The sequence below is a fragment of the Trifolium pratense genome, linkage group LG6 (assembly GCF_020283565.1).
Source record: "Trifolium pratense cultivar HEN17-A07 linkage group LG6, ARS_RC_1.1, whole genome shotgun sequence".
NCBI classification, from domain to species: Eukaryota; Viridiplantae; Streptophyta; class Magnoliopsida; order Fabales; family Fabaceae; genus Trifolium; species Trifolium pratense.
In genome coordinates this window covers 37,411,841-37,427,842 of record NC_060064.1, presented here as the reverse complement: position 1 = coordinate 37,427,842, position 16,002 = coordinate 37,411,841, and the positions used below count along the sequence as shown (strand labels likewise).

The following is a 16,002-nucleotide window of genomic DNA, read 5'->3' as shown; positions in this document are numbered from 1 at the left end:
GTGGCATCCATGTTCAGTTGCTTAACAGCCCAGTATGCTTTATGCTCAAGCTCTACGGGTAAATGACATGCTTTTCCATAAACCAACTGATACGGGGAAAACCCGAGGTGGGTTTTAAATGCAGTACGGTATGCCCATAACGCATCATCGAGTCTGAGTGACCAATCCTTCCTTGATGAAGAAACCGTCTTCTCAAGAATCTGTTTCAACTGGCGATTGGACACTTCAACTTGTCCGGAAGTTTGAGGATGATAAGGAGTAGCAACCTTGTGCTTAACATTATACTTCCTCAACAAATTTTCAAGATGCTGATTAATGAAGTGCTTTCCCCCATCACTGATTAAGATCCTTGGCACCCCGAACCTTGTAAATATGTTCTTTTTGAGAAACCGCACCACAGTGGCTGAATCATTGGCTTGGCAGGCTGTAGCTTCGACCCACTTTGTAACATAATCCACACAAACCAAAATGTGCACATTAGATTGGGAAGAAGGAAATGGTCCCATGAAGTCGATCCCCCATACATCAAATGGTTCGACTTCAGTTAGGCCATGCTGCGGCATCTCATCTCTTTTAGAAACACTCCCCGATCTTTGACATGCATCACAAGCTTTTACATACTCCATACAATCCTGAAATATCGTTGGCCAAAAGAACCCACATTGTAAAACCTTCGCAGCTGTTCTTGGGCCACTATGATGCCCGCCACAAGGCGAGTTATGACAATGCCACATAATACCGCGGATCTCACTATCGGCCACACATCGACGAATCATGCCATCATTACTCATCTTGAACAAAAATGGATCATCCCAGAAATAATGTCGCGAATCCGCGAAGAGCTTCTTCTTTTGTTGCGCCGTCATTTCTTCCGGAATGAATCCACTAGCTTTGAGGTTGGCAATATCACCGAACCATGGAAACGCAGATACAGCAAGCAATTTTTCATCCGGGAATTCACACTTAATAGCTTCTTCCTTATTAGTAACATCCGGATTGCTTAGCCTTGAGAGGTGGTCAGCCACCACATTCTCTACCCCCTTCTTGTCTCGAATTTCCAAATCAAACTCCTGTAAGAGCAACATCCATCGCAACAATCGCGGCTTGGAATCGCCCTTTGTCAACAAATACTTCAAAGCTGAATGATCTGTAAAAACAATCACTTTTGACCCAATTAGATAGGAACGAAACTTTTCCAAAGCGAATACCACCGCTAGCAATTCCTTCTCCGTCGTGGTGTAGTTAATTTGATTCTCATTAAGGACCTTGCTAGAGTAGTATATCACATGGAAAAGTTTGTTATGGTGTTGGCCTAGGACTGCACCAACCGCGTAATCACTGGCATCGCACATCAATTCAAAAGGGAGATCCCATTGTGGCGCAACGATCACGGGGGCAGTAACCAACTTAGCTTTAAGACAATTAAATGCAGTCACACAAGCCTCATCGAAAAGAAACACCGTATCCTTGACTAGTAAGGATGATAAGGATTTTGCAATTGTTGAAAAATCCTTAATGAACCGCCGGTAGAACCCGGCATGTCCGAGAAAACTCCTTACCCCCTTTACATTTGACGGTGGAGGTAGCTCTTTGATTACCTCAATTTTGGCTTGGTCTACTTCAATCCCCTTTGAGGAGATTTTGTGGCCGAGAACAATCCCTTCTCTTACCATGAAGTGACATTTTTCCCAATTTAAAACCAAATTGGTACTTATACACCTTTTCAGCACATCATTCAAATTAGAAAGGCAAAAATCGAAAGACTTACCGAAAACCGAAAAGTCATCCATAAATACCTCCATAGTGTCCTCCATCATATCGGAGAAGATGGCAAGCATACATCTTTGAAACGTCGCTGGGGCATTACATAACCCAAATGGCATTCTTCGATATGCGAACACCCCAAAGGGACAAGTAAATGCCGTTTTCTCTTGATCTTCCGGATCGACGGTGATCTGATTGTAACCTGAGTAACCATCAAGGAAACAGTAGAACTCTTGCCCTGCTAACCGTTCCAACATCTGATCCATGAATGGCAAGGGGAAGTGATCCTTCCTAGTAGCGGTGTTAAGTCGGCGATAGTCAATGCACATACGCCATCCCGTAACAGTCCGAGATGGAATAAGCTCATTCTTATCGTTTTTCACCACAGTCATCCCCCCCTTTTTCGGCACCACATGGACTGGGGATACCCAAGCACTATCGGAAATGGGGTATATCATGCCGGCCTCCAAGAGTTTTAGCACCTCTTTCTTCACAACTTCCTTCATGGTAGGATTGAGTCTTCGTTGAGGTTGCACAACTGGTTTAAACTCAGCTTCCAACTTGATTTTATGCATGCAAAAAGTGGGACTTATTCCTTTTAGATCGGAGATAGTCCACCCCATTGCGGCTTTGTTGGACTTCAAGACCCTCAACAGTTTTTCCTCTTCCAAATGAGTGAGTTTGCTGCTAATGATGGCTGGAAATGAAGCATCATCACTTAAGAACACATACTTTAGATGTGAAGGGAGTTGCTTCAGTTCGGGAGCTTTCCTTTCTTCTTCCGTTTGATCCTCATCCTTCACTTCAAGGAGGTTTTCAAACTTAGGACTTTCATCTATCCGATTAGCATTCAAATTGCTAAGACATAACTCAATTTCTCGCTCCCATTCGTCTTCCTCATTACCCATGGAGTTAACTAACACTTTTTCCAGAGTGGACGAGGAGTGTTGAACCTTAAAGATATCTTCAATGACCTCGTCAACCAATTCAATTCTGAAACATTGAGTGTCATCGTCGTGTTGTTTCATAGCTTCAAACACATTAAAGAGGATTTGTTCGCCGTCAGTCCGGAACGTTAGTTCTCCTAACTCCACATCGATAAGGGCGCGACCGGTAGCTAAGAATGGTCTTCCTAACAGCAGGGGTTCCCAATTCTTGTCTTCCTCCATGTCTAAGACAACAAAGTCAGCTGGAAACACAAATCCGCCGACTCGAACTAGAACATCATGTAAGATCCCTTCCGGATACACGATGGATCTATCCGCCAAAGAGAGACTCATCTTTGTCGGCTTTGCTACAGCTCCCGGTATCTTCTTCATGATTGATAACGGCATCAAATTTACACTAGCACCCAAGTCACACAAAGCCTGTCCAATAGTAAGATCCCCAATGGAACAAGGGATTGTAAAGCTCCCCGGATCTTTCTTTTTCTGAGGTAGCTTCCGTTGAATGAGGGCGCTGCACTCTTCTGTCATACTTACCATTTCATCATCTAGCGGTTTTCTTTTCTTTGTGAGCAGCTCCTTCAAAAACTTTGCATAACTTGGCATTTGCTCCAAAACCTCCACTAATGGTATAGCCATCTCAAGCTTGTTCAACACCTTCATGAACTTCTTGAACTCCTTCTCCCGCTCAAGATTCTTAACTTTCTTTCTCCTAGGAAAAGGCATCCTAGCATACGGCGATTCATCAACTCCTTTACCTTTCTCAACCTTCTTGCTCTCTTTTTCTTTTATCTCCCTCTGTTTTTCAACTTCTTCTCTCTCATCCTCACTAATCTCAACTTCCTTAGACATATTTTCATTTTCTACTTCTCCTTCAAATCTCTCCTTTTCGACTACAACCTCTTGCTTATTTTCAACTTCTCCCTCATTGACCTTCTTTTTCAAGGGTTTCTCCACAGCTGGCCTTTCCGGTACCTCTCTACTCCTCAAAGTGATTCCATTGCAAGTTTCATTTTTCGGGTTATCATGAGTGTTTCCACCGAAACCTCCTTGGTTTTGCAACATAGAAAACTGTCTTGACAGCTGACCCATTTGCACCTCAAGATTCTTTATAGAAGCTTCATGATTCTTGTTAGAGGTTGCTTGACTCGATTTCATCGCTTCAAAATTGCTTTGGGTCATAAGCATGAACTGATTTAGAGTCTCTTCCATCCTTGATGGAGGCCTTTGCTGCTGTTGCGGTGCACCTTGACCTTGCATACCGTTCCCCCACCCGGAACCGTTGTTATTGTTGTTGTACGGCTTCCGGAAATTGGCTCCTCTGAACCCTCCGGGAAGCATCCGCCATTTGGGTGGTCCTGCAAACAAAAATCACAACGCACATTGTCAATTTTACCTATTGGAGAAGATTGAACTTGTGGATTGGACAGCAGCTTCATCATTGCTTCCATTTGGCTAGTCATGAGCTTTTGCTGTGCCAATAGTGCTGTTTGAGTATCCAATTCCAACACTCCGCCTTTCTTTTTGGCTCCTCTATCATTAGTAGCTCTATACTCGTTTTGAGCCATGCTTTCCACCAATTCTCTTGCTTCAGTTTCGTCACGGTTCTTCAACGAACCACCGGCTGATGCGTCAAGTATCATTCGAGTTTGAGCCCTCAAACCTTGGGTAAACATTTGCATCTGATTATGGCCATCGAAACCGTGATTCGGACACCTTTTAAGACAAACTTTGAACCTCTCCCAAACATCATACAACGTTTCACCATCCGCTTGTTCGAAGTTGCTAATTTCAGCCCTTCTTTCTAGAAACTTATGAATTGGGAAGTAACGATCCAAGAACTTCCGCTCCAATTGCCTCCAAGTCTCAATCGTTCCGGCGGGTATCGTGTCCAACCAATCTTTAGCACGGCCGGTGAGAGAATGCTTGAATAACCTTAGTCTTTTGTCCGATTCGCTCACCCCCGGTGGATCGGTATAGTCGCAGGCTTCATAGAAGTGAGACAAGTGTAAGTTCGGGCATTGAGCTTCTGAACCTGAATAAGGATTCTCTTTTAGGGCGGAAAGGACCGTGTTCTTGATGTCGAATGAGACAGGATTCGCCGGCTGAAACCCTTGATTTGCCAACGCGTCGTTGTCTCTCCTCCCATAATCACCAAGGGTACGCCTTGGCGGTTGAGGAACCGGTGGAACTTGCTCTTCTTCCATTGTGGCTGAAGTCTGTCCTTGACAGTCCGGTGTATCCCTTAGCAAGGTTGTTCCCCTTAATGCTTGAGCTTCCCTTGTTGCCTTCCGACGTGCGCGAGCTGTCTTTTCAATTTCGGGATCGAATTGTAGCTCCGTGGGACCTGTTCTCCGCATGCACAATGAAACACACAAGTAGAACGCTCCGGGAGAAAAAAAAAATATAAAGCAGAAAAATAAAGAAAACACAGAAAATATGAACACTAATGCCTTGTCGAATCAATCACAATCCCCGGCAACGGCGCCAAAAACTTGATGGAATATTTCGCAAGTGAACGAATTACCACGTAGTAATAAAAATATCGATCCACAGGGATTGTGTGATCAAACTAGTTCAATAGTGCTCATAGACATTATGCAAGAAATACACATAAATTGGGGGTATGTTGAGTGATGAATTGTTAGAAAACGTGCTTTGATATAATGGAAAAGCGAGGTAGAATCATCGGAATCGCCTAGTCTATAGCTAAACCACATGCAATCTACTATATCATAGGAATCTACTCAAGTGTTCACAACTAGATCGACAAATTAGTGAACCGCAATCTCTTGTCCAAATCCACTCTATTCGTTGTCGATACTCCCCCGATCTCTCGGGCGGAAGCTACCTACAACGAATGATATTAACGCGCGTCAATCGTTCGCTACACTCTATGCCTCAATCTCTCGACCGGAGACACTCGAGTGCTCAATGCAATTCAGTTCAGAAATTAAATCAATACTCTCGCACGTGACTTAACTCGAAATCATTACAACACTAATAAAGGATTATAAAGCATTAAGCATCGAATTGCATTAAATCAACACTATTAACAGAGTAGATTCTTACACATATAGCAGATTACAACTGATCTATCTACATTCTAGACTATCCTAGATCCTACCTCCAAGGAAGCTTAGCTCCTCATCGCCCTTGGTTCGCGTCCTAGCTTCAATGTCATGGCTTGTGAATCCATGCTATCGATGTGCTTGGAGCTATCCTCTGGAGTCTTGAATCCCAATCTTGAAGTTTCCAAACCCAGAATGTAGATCAAATTTGCAGAATTTTCCAACCCGAAAACAGAATTATGCAGAAACTATATATACAGAAGGAAACCACGCCGCGCGCCAGATCCATCAACTACGCCGCGCGTGATAACGGTATCACGCGGCGCGTGATCAAGTCAGAGAGCAATCTTCTTCTTCAACAAGGCTTCACGCCGCGCGTGGTAAGGCATCACGCCGCGCGTGATCAGAGTGAAAATCTTGGCTCCCTGTGAGCTCCATCACGCGGCGCGTGATGGGCTACGCCCCCAGCGTAGTGAAAATCCTCCATTTCCTGCAATTTTTCCTGTTTTCTTGCAAAACAAGTAATCAAGCTTATGATTAGATTTCTCTTATATTTATTGCTAAAAACCTACTAAAATGCATCTAATGTTGCTAAAATAGGCATGGATTAGAGAGTGTGACGATTCGTCATCAATTAGCGCTTGCTTTTCCTTCACGCTTCCGTACTGCGTCAGTTGGTATCAGAGCAGGTTTCTCCTGTTCTTTTCCTAACGTGATCAGCCATGGGAGAATCAATTCCGGTTATTAGGGTTCGCAATAACAACCATATTGTTACGTACATAAAATCAGAACATACTCGTGGTGAATCTGATTTGGAATACTATGAGCGTAGATATTACAAAAGGTTGAAGGATGATTACTACGAGTTTAAAATCTCTGATTTGACATATCGTTGTCCGTTTTGTTACAACAAAGATTACTCGTTGTCCGACCTTTTGAGGCATGCTTACAGAATGACAGGTAACTCGCGTAAAACGATTAAAGATATTCCTAAACATTCTGTTTTGATAACATATGTTAATTGGTATGTTAATGTTAAATTCGAGGAAGCATTTAGCATCTTCAATAATGCCAATAACAACAATCATGCCAATAATTTTCATCTACGTCACATAGCTACTGAAACCCTAGATGATAACCAACCATCTCTTCCCGAGAAACTTGACGATCCTGCTTATAAATCCAAACTGAAAGAAACCGAAGTAGTTGTTGAACAAGATGTTTCGGTTGAAGTTGACGAATCGAAAGATGAGAAGGAAGAGATCGATGAACATGATGATTCAGAAAAGAGGATCAAACGGATGTGGAGTCTAAAATGGTAGAAACTACAATCGATGAGGAAGAAGTGTTCAATCTAGAATCGGAGGGTAGTTTCAACGAGGACAACAATGGCATGGATTGCGACATCCAAACAGAGGCGACGCCAGAAATTGATGAAGAAACAAAGGAGAAAGAATATCGTGTAACAAGTTTATCGTCGTCGGCAGCGCAATATGATGCGACCTTAAGGACAATACAAACAAAGAAACTTATGAACTTTTATCGGTGTTCTCATGTTATGCATATAAGCTTTACCGCCCTTGTGGAGTTATTAGATGGATTAACAAGCTATTATCTCAAGTTAGAGGAGAAAAATCAAGCTTTTAAAGAAGAAAAGAGTCTGTATGAGGCAAGACTAAAGGAAGAGCAAAAAGTAGCAATCAAACAAACGAGAAAGAATTTGATAATTAAAGCAGAACCAATACTAAGTTTCTACTATGATAAACGCATGAGTCAGTATCAAGATGAGAACTCGGGGTCGAGTTCTTTTGAGGTAGAGGAGACTGATGTAGGAGGGTTTCTTTAGTAATTTATTATTTTAGATAGATTTAGTTTTATTATATTTTAGGTAGATTTCTTATTTTTATATTTCACCTAGATTAGTTATTTTTATATTTTAGGTAGATTTGTTATTTTTATTTAGTTAGGTTTATTATTCTCTTTTACAATCTTTTAGGAGATTTGTTATTTTTATTTTCCACTCCTATTTAAGCTAAACTATTGTAACCTTGAAGGCAACCTTTTGATTTAATAAAATTCAGAGATTTTTCTCAAATTTGGTGGATTTCAAATTACTCTTTCTGGTGGATTCCAGAACCTTTATCTAAAAGGATTAGCGCTTGCTTTTCCTTCACGCTTCCGTACTGCGTCAGGTTGAGTTAGGCCCAATACTCAATTTTAAGATGGTATCAAAGCCTCTCCACGATCCGTTGGGCAACCTGTTATCAGGTTTCCGCTATCAGGCCACCTACCGTTTATATCCACGCACCAAGCCCAATAGTGCTGGGCGTGATGGGGTGTGTTAAGAGTCCCACATCGATTGAGAGATGGTATGACTAAGTGTTTATATACAAGTGGCAATCTTCACCTTACAAGCCGGTTTTATAGGGTTGAGTTAGGCCCAATACTCAATTTTAAGACAGCAATCCATTCCTCTTCTCTCTCACTTCATGTTTGGTATGATCTTCTCTCCTTTGCGGCCTTTTCGTGTTTCATCTATCCATGTGAGCATTGCTTCCTCAACACATGTCTATGGGTTTTTGCATTTTGTATTGCGGAAGCTGATACCACCGATAGTACTCTTGATACAACGGATTGAGTTTTTTTTTTGTTTGTTTGTGTTGTATTGCGGAATTTAGTTGAATATATTTACTTGGTCGAATAGCTTGTCTAACTCTATTTGAAATAAATTCAATAACAATACATTAAGTTTACCTTTGTATAAGTTTTGCGGATTTGTTGGTTTATGTTTGAATTTATGTATAATCTCTACACACACTCTTTTTCAGTAACCAATGTTTTATCCCGTTGAATTTTCTTCGATAAGGTTTGTAAAGAGGCGGAGATATCCTCACACCTTGAGTTTTGGTCTAGTTGCCAAAAATTTCTTTGTATTTTTCTTATTTTTATTTAGTATATTAATTAGGTAACTTCTTTAGAGTGCTAACATAATTTAGATGTCTTAGTCGTCATCTTTTGTATTTTTTATTTTAAAGAAAAACCCCAAATTCGATGTTTGATGAACATTTGCTATCAAAATAAATGCTGCGTATGTTAAATGTTTGATATTAAGCAGATAATGACGTGATATGAATATATGATATAAATCAACTTAATAATAAAAGAGTTTAATGAACACTAATTTAATTTTACATTGACAATCAACTAGAATGGTTTAATCTTTCATATCATATCAAGAAGGTAGGGTTAAGTTGGATAACATTGCGGAAAACATGGTTTTGATTGGTTTACGGTGTAAGTGCATATTACTTTTTCTCATAATAAAATAATGTCTTTCAACTTTCAAGTTATGATAAGAATGAAGTGGGCAGGATACTGGTGCTAAGAACAAAAAACAAATGAATCTTCTAGTAAGCTATATAAGAAAACAATATCTACGACATTAAATTTAGGTGGTTAATGAACTTTATATTATCGGGCTTTCTTCTCCCGAAAATCAAAGAATTAATAAATAAAAAAATATATAAAAAACATTGTTAATGGACTTGTAATATATAATTACATGATCTTTTCTAAACATTCTAGTAATTAATTGACTAACACCCAAAGTTGTCAGAATTGGATCGGTCATCGAACCGGTGAGCTTACTGGTTCAAGATTCAATTGGTCAGACCGGATTCAACCGTGTCGGATCGTTTTTAATTATATATATATATATATATATATATATATATATATATATATATATATATATATATATATATATATATATATATATATATATAAAACAATAATATTAATTTGAATTTCACATTATACTTACTAGTAATAAAAATAATATTAATTTCACATTATTAAATATTTTATACTTTTTAATATGTTGTTTGGTATAACCCACTTTGGTTGGTGCATTGGTATTGGTTTGGTACTTGGGAGTCTGCTCCTCTTGAGGTCTGAGGTTCGATTCTCTCTGGTGCCAATTTGGGTGGGCTAATTTAGCTTCTTCAAAAAAAATATGTTGTTTGGTATTTTTAATATTTATCTAGAACTAGAGAAAATAAAAAGTCACCTTCTTAATATTTAATATTTTTAATATTATTGTGTTATCATCTCCAACATCAACTCTTCTTTCTCCCACCTTTCTATTTCTTATTTTTTATTTGTCTTTGTAGTTTGTATTTGTTAAAGGAACAAGAGATCTTGCTAATCAACCTCCATCTAGCAACAATATTTCACTGAAACCAACATTCACAACTTTTTTTTTTTTTACAAAGATTCACAACCTGTTTTTAAGATCAACAAAATATGTATTTCTAATCTATATCTCATAGTTGTGTTGATACTAAAAATAAAATGAATCAATTTCTAACATGGAAGATCTACGTGCAGAGTCTCTTTTAACGCACAAAAGAACACAAAAGTGTGTTATGGCGGTGAATCAATTTTTATCCACAACTCATGCTTGAAAAAATAAAATAGCAATTTGCAAAGATCACATCTAATTGTAGAGATTAAAATCTTCATCAATTATGTGTGTTGTTTTTGATTATGTGTATTTCAATTTAAAAAAAATTGAAACACTGTTTTTGACCAGATAAAAAAAGTAAAAAATTTAAAAATAAAATAAAATACAGGTCGTTGAACCCCCAGACCGGTCGGTTCACCGGTTTTTACCGATTTTCACCGATTTTATGTCGGTTCAAACGTTTTTTATCCGGTTTGATTGCTCACCAGTTTTTAACACTAACCGGACCGGATTCAGGTCCGGTTCCTGGTTCGACCGGTCCGGTCCGGTTTTGATAACCTTGATAACACCATACTTAGTTGTGATTATATTTTATCTTTTATTTTTTTTTGTACAAAAGAGGGCCTAAGCCCAGTTGTGATTATATTTTATATGCCTCCACAAACTTATAAGTTATAAGTTCTCATATTATTAATCTCCAACAACACTTATTTAAGAGTGACCGGTTAGTGTTAAAAACCGGTGAGCAATCGAACCGAATAAAAAAAATTTGAACCGGCATAAAACCAGTGAAAACCGGTAAAAATCGGTGAACTGGCCGGTCTGGGTGGTTTAGCGGCCTGTATATTATTTTATTTTTTACTTTTTTTTATCTTGTCAAAAACAGTGTTTCAAATTTATTTGTTTTTAATTGAAACACACATAATCAAAAACAAGATGATATTCATGTGTTTTTTGGATGCGTAGCAGCCCGCAAATGTTGGTCGGTCACAGACCTGTCACAGTTGTTGCAGAATGCAGCTTACCAGGACGGGACAGTCGTAGACAGGGTGTTTCGAATGTGCATAAATGAGGATAGTGCAAAGATAGGACGGGTTGCATCGTTATTTTGGTGCATTTGGCATAATCAAAACGACAAGATCTGGAATGACAATATTCAGTCTCCGAGCCAAGTTGGATGCATGGCGTTCGTCGTCTGGAATGAGTGGTTTACCGTCCACCAACTGCAGCTTCATAACATTGTTCCTGTTGAGGATCCTAGGCCGGTTCGGTGGGAGAAACCAGTAGTGAGATGGATAAAATGTAATGTTGATGCTACGTTTGTAGTTGGGTCTGGTGTTACTTCTATGGGTCTTTGCTTTCGTGATACCAATGGACATTTTGTGGGTGACTTGACTCATTGGCAGCAGCCTTTTTATTTAATAGTGGAAGGCGAAGCATGGGCACTATTACATGTTATGGAAGAGGCTATCCATCGTAGATTTGAGCGAGTTCAATTTGAAAGGACTCAAAGTTGTTGGTTGACGCTATCCATTCGAGAAAACGGAGAAATTCGGAATTTAGTTTAATTATTAACGACATTATTCTTCTTATGTCATCTTCTTATGTAAACTTTGAGGTTAAGTTTGTTAGGAGACAAACGAATTTGGTTGCTTGTACTCTTGCTAGGGCGGCCAATGTTTGAGCTAGCTAGTTTCCATAGATTTGAGATTATTTCCTTATGTATTGAACATTTATTAGTTAATGATATGAATTAAGTTTGTTTGGTTAAAAAAAAGAAGTGAGATATTGACATATTGCATGTCCCTCACCCCCCAAGTTCTCCCGTAGACTTGTGTTTACACACATCGACCTAGTTATCTAGACAATCTTGTTTGCCTGTTTAACTCCTTCTTACAAGAATCTCGTTTGCTTCTAAACACTGAAACATAGACTTAAGAGTTCAGAGGTTCTCAATATTGTAGTTACTTCACCAAGAAACAAAATATCTTCTGCATATAATTGTGTGGTTCTCTTTCAAATATTCACAAGATGTTGATATCATATAAATTTAATTATTTATTTTGTAAAAGAAAAATAATATATTAATAACGAAATTAATCCCGATCAATTACAAGGTCCTAAGCAGGTATAAAACTAGGTCAATAGGGGACTATAAAAAGATCTCCCTGCCGAATAAACAATTACAACCTAAAGTTAAAACATAACAATACAACCAAATCAAGTGATTTAAATACCTAAACAAGATAACAGATTAAACCGCCACATATTCAAATGATAGTTAAAAAAAAAAAAAAAAAAACTTAGTCATTAGCCAATACCAGACAAAGGTCTTCACTTTATCTAGCACCAATTCCACCAACGGTACATTTTGAGCAAAAATTCTATTATTTCGTTCTATTTTAGATAAATCAACAACAAACCACCTAAATTGTCAAAAAAAATTCCGCAAATTTTTAGTAAATAAATTTCTACTACGAAATTATAAAGCATTATAATTCATCTTTTACAAATGTGCTCCGTAACACTATATAAACAAATTCACTTTTTTTAAGTTTATTATATAATTAATAAATCCAAAAATAGTACTAAATTTTATTTATATATAGTGTCACATAGAGAGAGTAGTTAATACTAGTGCAATATAATTTATCCTTTTTGTTTTCGTATCTAGCAATTCTCGAATGCCACAAGAACATTCAACAAAAGTTTCACAATGGTATCTTCCTCTTGACTTTGAATTTTGAAAGAAAGAACAGACGATGTAATGGACCAATTAACTAACTACAAATCACCCAAATATGTATACTATTTAATTAATTAAATATAAACAAAAAAAAATTATAAAGATACATGAATCTGCTTCCATGTCACTAAAAGCACGAGGCGTCGCATGAGGCCCTACAAACTTCATATATCAAAATTATAATATCTTACTATAGTACCAACTACCAAGCAAGTTGCTTCAAAGAAATTTTTATATTATAAGCTTGTATACACAAACAAATCATAAACCCTAATTTGTTTTTTTTATTTTCCCTCTATTTTATCTTGTAATTTTTATTAAAAAATAATACAATTTTGTTTTGATTAGGATTCGAACTCGCAACTCTTCCGTGCAAGGCAATATTTCCAACCACTATGGCAAATATATCAATTGTGATTAAAATTATGTGCAATAATTGATAAGCACCATCAATTTTAAAAGTATCTCATATCAAAATTATCGTTGACTATATTATTCATCACGAAATATTTTTATATTTTTCCTGATCAGTGTTTTTTTCTACCGGATTATAAATTTAGAGAATAATTATCATGTGAGATTTGGAAAGTTATTATCACGTGTGATTTGGAAAATTATTATCATATGTGATTTGGAAAGTTATTATCAAACTCAATTCTGCTAAATCAATTTTTTTTTGCAATACAACCAAACGCAACCATAGTCATGTCACTAATCACATTCATTATTTTGATTATAACTTTGCTAATATTAACCGATGATCAATTAATACAGTATGCACTAACAGATATTGAGATGGTGTTATGTTACGTAGTTGTGGGAAGAGTTTAAAAGATTATCTTCCAATGCCTAGAGCAGACACATTATTATTTCTTGATATACAAAATAGTTTAATACACGACGAATTGAATTATAACAGAAAATCATTAGCTAAAGAACATGTTAGATTGATGTCAACTATGACTTCAGAGCAACGTAAAGTATATGACACAATCATGATAGAGTTAACGAAAACAAACCTGATGTGTTTTTTCTTTATGGTTATGGAGGTACAGGGAGGACATTTATCTGGAGGGCCATTTCAGCCGCATTACGCTCAAAAGGTGAGATAGTTTTAACAGTTGCCTCAAGTTAGATCGATGCATTGCTTATACCTGGCGGTAGAACAACACATTCAAGGTTTTGTATTCCTCTAAATGTTGACGAGTTTTCAACATGTACCATAGTTCCTAAAAGCCCTTTGGCGCTATTAATACAAAAAGCAAAGCTCATTATATGAGATGAAGCACCAATGATGCACAAACACTGTTTCAAAGTTGTTGATCGAACTTTAAAAGATATTCTTGAGTCTGTTGATGGAAAAAATAAACATGTTCCCTTCGGTGGAAAAGTTGTTATTTTTGGCGGAGATTTTAGACAAATTCTATCAGCAATACCCAAAGGTACAAGGCCAGAAGTTGTTCATGCTACTATTAATTCTTCGGTTCTTTGGAATTTTTGTGAAGTTTTAACATTGAGTAAAAACATGAGGCTTCTCGGTGGTGCTTCGAGTGCAGACGTTGAACAAAGAATATTGTTTTCTGAAAGGATTTTGGGTGTTGGCGATGGAGAAATTGGAGATGACAACGACGATGATGTAGAACTTGACATTCCATCAAATTTATTGATTCCAAATTCAGGTGAAAGCACCTATCCCCAACTTTTGCAAAACATGAACGATATAACGTATTTCCAAAATAGAGCTATACTAGCTCTTAAAAATTCAATAGTCGACACAATAAATGATTATATGTTGGATTTAATTCCTGGTGAAGAAAAAACATATTTGAAAAAACATATGTAGACGGTCAAACAGTGGATGATGTTCATACTCCCGAATTTTTGAACACGATTTCTACGTCGGGACTTCCAAATCACAAGTTGAGACTTAAAGTTGTAGCTACAGTTATGCTATTAAGAAATTTGAATAAAAAATTAGAATTATGCAATGGAACAAGACTTATTATTACGAGATTGGGAAAACGTGCTCCTGAAGGAAAAATTATTTCATGAAGTAATATTGGTGATCAGGTTTTCATACATAGATTTTCTCTAACACCATCTGACGTGAGAATTCCTTTTAAATTTCAACGGAGACAATTTTCTATAATGATTTCTTTTGCGGTGACTATTAATAAGAGTCAAGGACAATCTTTAAAGCATGTTGGGATATATCTTCCGTCGCCAGTATTTTCACATGGTCAGTTTATGTTTCAATTTCAAGAGTTACTTCTAGAAAAAGATTAAAAATATTGATCATCGATGACGACGATGAAGATACGACTAAGACTTTGAATGTGGTCTATAAGGAAGTCTTCCGTAATATAACATAATTTTCTTTGTATGAATATTTTTCCAAAATAATTGTTGAACTATCGTTTAATGTTACTCAACTTTTTTCATATACCTTACATTATTGGAATTATCATATCTTATTTAATCATTATATAACTTACGGCTAATCAGACCCGTGCACCGCACGGATCGATGCTCTAGTATTATTAAATCATTATAGTACATACGGTCAAAAAAAAACATTATAGTACACACAAGTTGATAAATAAGGTCCATCTATTAAATAAAGTATTTAATAAAGTATTTAATCATTTAAGGCTATTAATTGTCTGGATTCTCTTTATTATCTTCGGTCATCATCATAATTCATAACGGTATTATCCGGATTTATTTCTCCAGACTATAGGAATAAATATATTGTTTACAATTATCTTCACAACAAGTACGTGTAATTTTCACGGTTATCTTAGTCGATCTAGTTACGTATGAGAACTTTTAATTTGTGATTCTTGAATGAGTAAGTATATGGTCTAAATGCAGTGTCATATGGATTTCAAGCACGAGGTTGTTTATTTGAGATAAAACAAACGATATAGTTTATTAAATTTTAATGGTATATATGTTGAGAGATATCATGTGTGAGTTAAGTCTCACATTAGATTGAACCACATATAAGTAAAAATGTAAAATGCATATAAATCTAATGTTTATTGTGAATGTGTGGTGTCATAGACTTTTAGTTACTTGTGTAGGTGGTGAAGGTGTGAAAACACAAGAAGGGGGGGTTGAATTGTGTTTTAGCTAAGTTAAAACTTTTTCAAGTTCTTAACTTAACTACGTTAGCAGCGGAAAAGTAACACAATAAATAACAAGATAGAGAGAGAGAAATCACACAAA

At 37.0% G+C, this 16,002-nt stretch overlaps 1 protein-coding gene and 1 pseudogene across 1 annotated transcript; both read left to right on the top strand.

Moving 5' to 3' along the window:
- Window positions 1–6,501: 6,501 nt before the first annotated feature.
- LOC123892212 lies at window positions 6,502–7,101 on the top strand. Its single transcript, XM_045942026.1, has one exon. It carries the CDS (start codon window positions 6,502–6,504, stop codon window positions 7,099–7,101), a length of 600 nt encoding a protein of 199 aa, XP_045797982.1.
- Window positions 7,102–13,512: 6,411 nt separating this feature from the next.
- LOC123888539 lies at window positions 13,513–15,009 on the top strand (annotated as a pseudogene).
- Window positions 15,010–16,002: the final 993 nt, after the last annotated feature.

Excerpts from the sequence above, each read along its gene's own strand:
- LOC123892212 (XM_045942026.1), top strand. The coding sequence starts at position 6,502 with ATGGGAGAATCAATTCCGGTTATTAGGGTTCGCAATAACAACCATATT.